General features: G+C 39.3%; 1 protein-coding gene across 1 annotated transcript; it reads right to left on the reverse strand.

Annotated features, from left to right (window-relative positions):
• Positions 1–684: 684 nt before the first annotated feature.
• Positions 685–3,474, reverse strand: LOC105569679 (speckle-type POZ protein A-like). The gene has a single exon (XM_012026331.1). The coding sequence runs from the start codon at positions 2,915–2,917 to the stop codon at positions 1,745–1,747; it is 1,173 nt and encodes a 390-aa protein (XP_011881721.1). The 5' UTR covers positions 2,918–3,474; the 3' UTR covers positions 685–1,744.
• Between the last annotated feature and the right edge of the window lie 408 nt (positions 3,475–3,882).

Raw genomic sequence — 3,882 nt, forward strand, 5'->3', positions numbered from 1 at the left:
AATCTACCACTATTTTCAAAGTTGCTACTTTTGCATCAGACACCCTGTATAGATTCACATTGGGCGAAACGAATGGATTAGTGAAATCCACTATAACAGAGTGTGCAACTCGTCGAAAACTCCTCGTCAATTTGCAAGTAACATTATTTTTTCTGTTTTCGACGATAAATTGCTCATGACTAGCACCATTACACGATACACTAGTTCACGACACGGTGAAAAAAGACCATGCAGTAAACTGGACGAAAAGAAACTGGGGGCTTGTGAAGGTAAAACGTGTTTAATTGTACATATAATATTAATACAAATGTATAAGAATGTAACGTTTATTACTAATAATTTCTAAACAAAATCAATGGAATATTATAGTTATCAGTAATCGTTTTATAATTAATCGTTTGAGAATACTATGTTAATTTAATGTTTTGTTTTTAAGAATATATAGTACTGAGCTAAAGTATATTGTCATTTTTATTTTTGTTTATACAGATATGTACAAGCATTGGATAAATAACACGTACAAAAAGCAATTTGCTGACACTCCTCACAAAGACAATACTATGACAGAATTATCGAAATTTTATTATTACGTGGGAAAAAAGCTTGCTGATTTCAAGAAAAATTGGCGTGAAAAGACAAACGAAAATGCGAAAAAGCGACGACAAAACAGCGATGAAAACAAAAGCAAGAAAAATAAAAGCAGCGAAGAGGCTGATGAACAAAGCGACGATGACAAAGATAATCGTTTTTACGAATACTCGCCCGAAATTCATTCATCGTAATACAAATGTATTAATACAAATATATAAGAATATAACGTTTATTACTAATAATTTCTAAACAAAATCAATGGATCGAATAAAATCTCGAATAAAATAAAATGAAATAACGAAAGCCCGAGATTCGACTTGTTAAAATATTTAGCCGCTTAATCCCTTCGTACTCCAAGTCGCGATGAAGCCGCAGTCACGAAGATTGGCGTAAGCGATTTTCCTTGCGAGTCAGGGAGAGGCGTGATTGGTGGACCGGCTTATCCTCGACGATCGCGTAATATGATTTGAGGGATCAGCTGCGAGAAGCGGCAACCTTTTGCCTTTTCTTTGTACGACGAGAAGGGCGGCCGATTCTTGGGAGAAACGCGAGGGGGCAACGGCTCGTGGCCGTAACCCGTGAAGCGTAGGAGAGTTGACCTGGTCCGTCTCTGTCCCAAAACCTCCTCGTTAAGACGATCCTTTCCGGGCTGTCGGGAGTCACGCTTTAAACGACGTTTAAAGGGCCCGAGCAAACAATGCTTGGCCTCAAGCGGGCCCGACCTTCCTCTCCGCTCCGTCTTATCTCGTTGGGTTGGAATCTGCGGGCTGCACGATCGTTCTTTCGCGTTAGTCTTGTTTCAGATACACGCGCGGACCTGTTTTGCATAATTTGTAGAATGTGATAATTAAAATAAAATAAAGTTTACATGAATATAAGCAAGACATTTAACACTTTTTTTAATTGTGTATCGCAATGTAATTCGCAAAATCGTCGAATTTCCACTAGTAACGGATTATTTTTGTCGTTTTCCGACAGATTCACATCGCATTAAAACCGATTTGATGAAATCGTATAATATCGGATTGAGGTGGATGTATATTTTCAATCGGTTTTAATACCGTATTTTCGGTGCAGAAATCCCGATCTATTTGGATTACTTTTTGTCTTAATCGGTTTTAATCGACCATTTTCGGCAGGGTACCTAGTGCAATCAGCAGCCACTGGTTTTGTTTATTTTTCTGCTGAAACCGGTCGGTGGATTGGTTCGTATAGCATAATAAGCTTCTATTATCAGGTGCGGATAGGATTTCTTCATGGACTTGAAACCTGCCGTGTCCATCACATCCGTATATGTATTAATAAAATCTATCGCTTTTGCTTTTAGCTGATCGGCACTATGGAGTTCGGCAAGTATTAGGATCTCGGCCGCATTTTCAATAGTTAAACTTTTGCAAAGGGCTTCCTGGCAAAATACTTTCAGTGTATTTAACTGGTACTTATCCGACGCAGCTAACAAACCGTCCGCCATCTTTTCCAGATTCATCGCTTTACCAGTGTAAATAAATCGCAACATTTCTTCCAGGACTTCGGGGTCCATATCGTCGATGTCCACTTGATTAGTTTTTTTCCCTTTCATCTCGTTTTCAAACATTACGTTGAAGACGGGACTTTGTGCTACGAGAATTGCTTTATGCACCTGGAACTCCTTTCCACGAACAGTAAGCGTTACGTCGCAAAATTTTTCGTTCTCCAACAGCAGTCCTAAGTTGTTGAGCACCTCACACTCCGATACTTCCAACCATACTGCACGACTTCGGTCAGAGATATTTCTCGTGTCTGTTACTAGGCTGATCTCACATAATATTGTTGCATTCACTAGCGATCCATTAGCTTGAGTATTGAAACAGACAAAGTTCTCATAGCCCCATTTATCAAATTTGTGTTGGCAATAATTATAATCAGAACGATGTCCATCCAATCCAGACTGAATGAGAGTACAGTCAGCTTTATTAGTACAATAATTAATAAATTCACAAATAGAACTGCTCTCTTTTGTATGTAATACTTTCCCTGTGGCATTAAGAAAAGACAATTTGAACTTTGCTGGGACTGTACGTTTCTTAGATGAAATAAGAACAAGATATAACGACAGGCAGGTGTAGTCCATGCCAGAAAATAATTTTACTACCAGACACCATTTTGACTCGTCGGTGGTAGAAAATATACTCGACCCGATCTCACACTGGTTCGTATGAGGGAAATTATATAGCGTCCACTTGTAGCTGATGTTCTCCATTTCTACATAACTCCAGCCCTGTGTCTCTTTCACAACGGAATTAGTATTTCTCTCCGATGGTAAATCTGCAACGTAGTGCTTCACCATTCTACAGCTGCTGCACGAATTTGTAGTGATCTACGATGTCTGGGGCACACAGTTGTCCACCACAAGTTTGTTAGCACAGTTCGTCTGACTTCAACGATATCACTCAAGAAAGTGCACACGAATGAATACCATGGTCAGTGATGCTAGCTTGGACTACCAGCTACATCGCTGTCGCGATGGTGGGGATAGCACGTCTGCGCGCGCATGCACGCACACAGGCGACACGCCGCATATACGCGTGCGCTCGACGCTCGGCCCCGAGCTAGCATCACTGACCATGGTGGAAGGGATAACATGGTGTGCCATGGTGGAAGGGATAACATGGTGTGCTCAGTTCGGCTAAACCACGCCTACTTTTGCTTTGCGACGGCTATAGATTCCCAGGGCTATCAACCGTGAAAAGTAAAAAACATTTAGCGTTGGCAAGTTGGGTATGCTGCATCTATCGTCCTTGTTTCACGCATTTCTTCGAGCGTCTTAGTTCCTCTTTCTACCTTTGTACACGCGATGGAAAAAGGGAAAAAGTACCGGACCGGTGAAATATCTCGACAGATATGGGAGATACGGAAAAGTCCTTCAGACAAAAGTTATACGGTTTTAAAAGGTCTATATAATGGTAAAATAAATTTTCGAAAAAAATTAATTTTTTATGGTTATATGGAGGTCGACGTCATTTTTTTAAATGGAACTCCCTATTGTTTATTACACTATCTTATTCTACTAATTAATATGAACAACTTTTGTCTGAATCATTTTTTGATTTGCCTAATACTTTTTGAGATTCTCAAGAGAAAATTTATAACTCTTTCAATGTTTAGCTTATAATCTCTCAATAACTGTTTGTCGGAGGGAAAAGTAGTACAGGACTTTTTTACTTGATTAGTCTCAAGAATATGCTGTTGCAATGGTGTTTCAATTATTGAAAATTTTTGTGTTACAATACACAAAAATTTTGTGTTACAAAA

Source organism: Vollenhovia emeryi, unplaced genomic scaffold, assembly GCF_000949405.1.
Source record: "Vollenhovia emeryi isolate VEMERY1.0 unplaced genomic scaffold, V.emery_V1.0 DF942204.1, whole genome shotgun sequence".
Lineage (NCBI taxonomy): Eukaryota > Metazoa > Arthropoda > Insecta > Hymenoptera > Formicidae > Vollenhovia > Vollenhovia emeryi.

What these genes read in the sequence shown, in the direction of transcription:
- LOC105569679 (XM_012026331.1), bottom strand. Translation starts at nt 2,917, where the DNA reads ATGGTGAAGCACTACGTTGCAGATTTACCATCGGAGAGAAATACTAAT.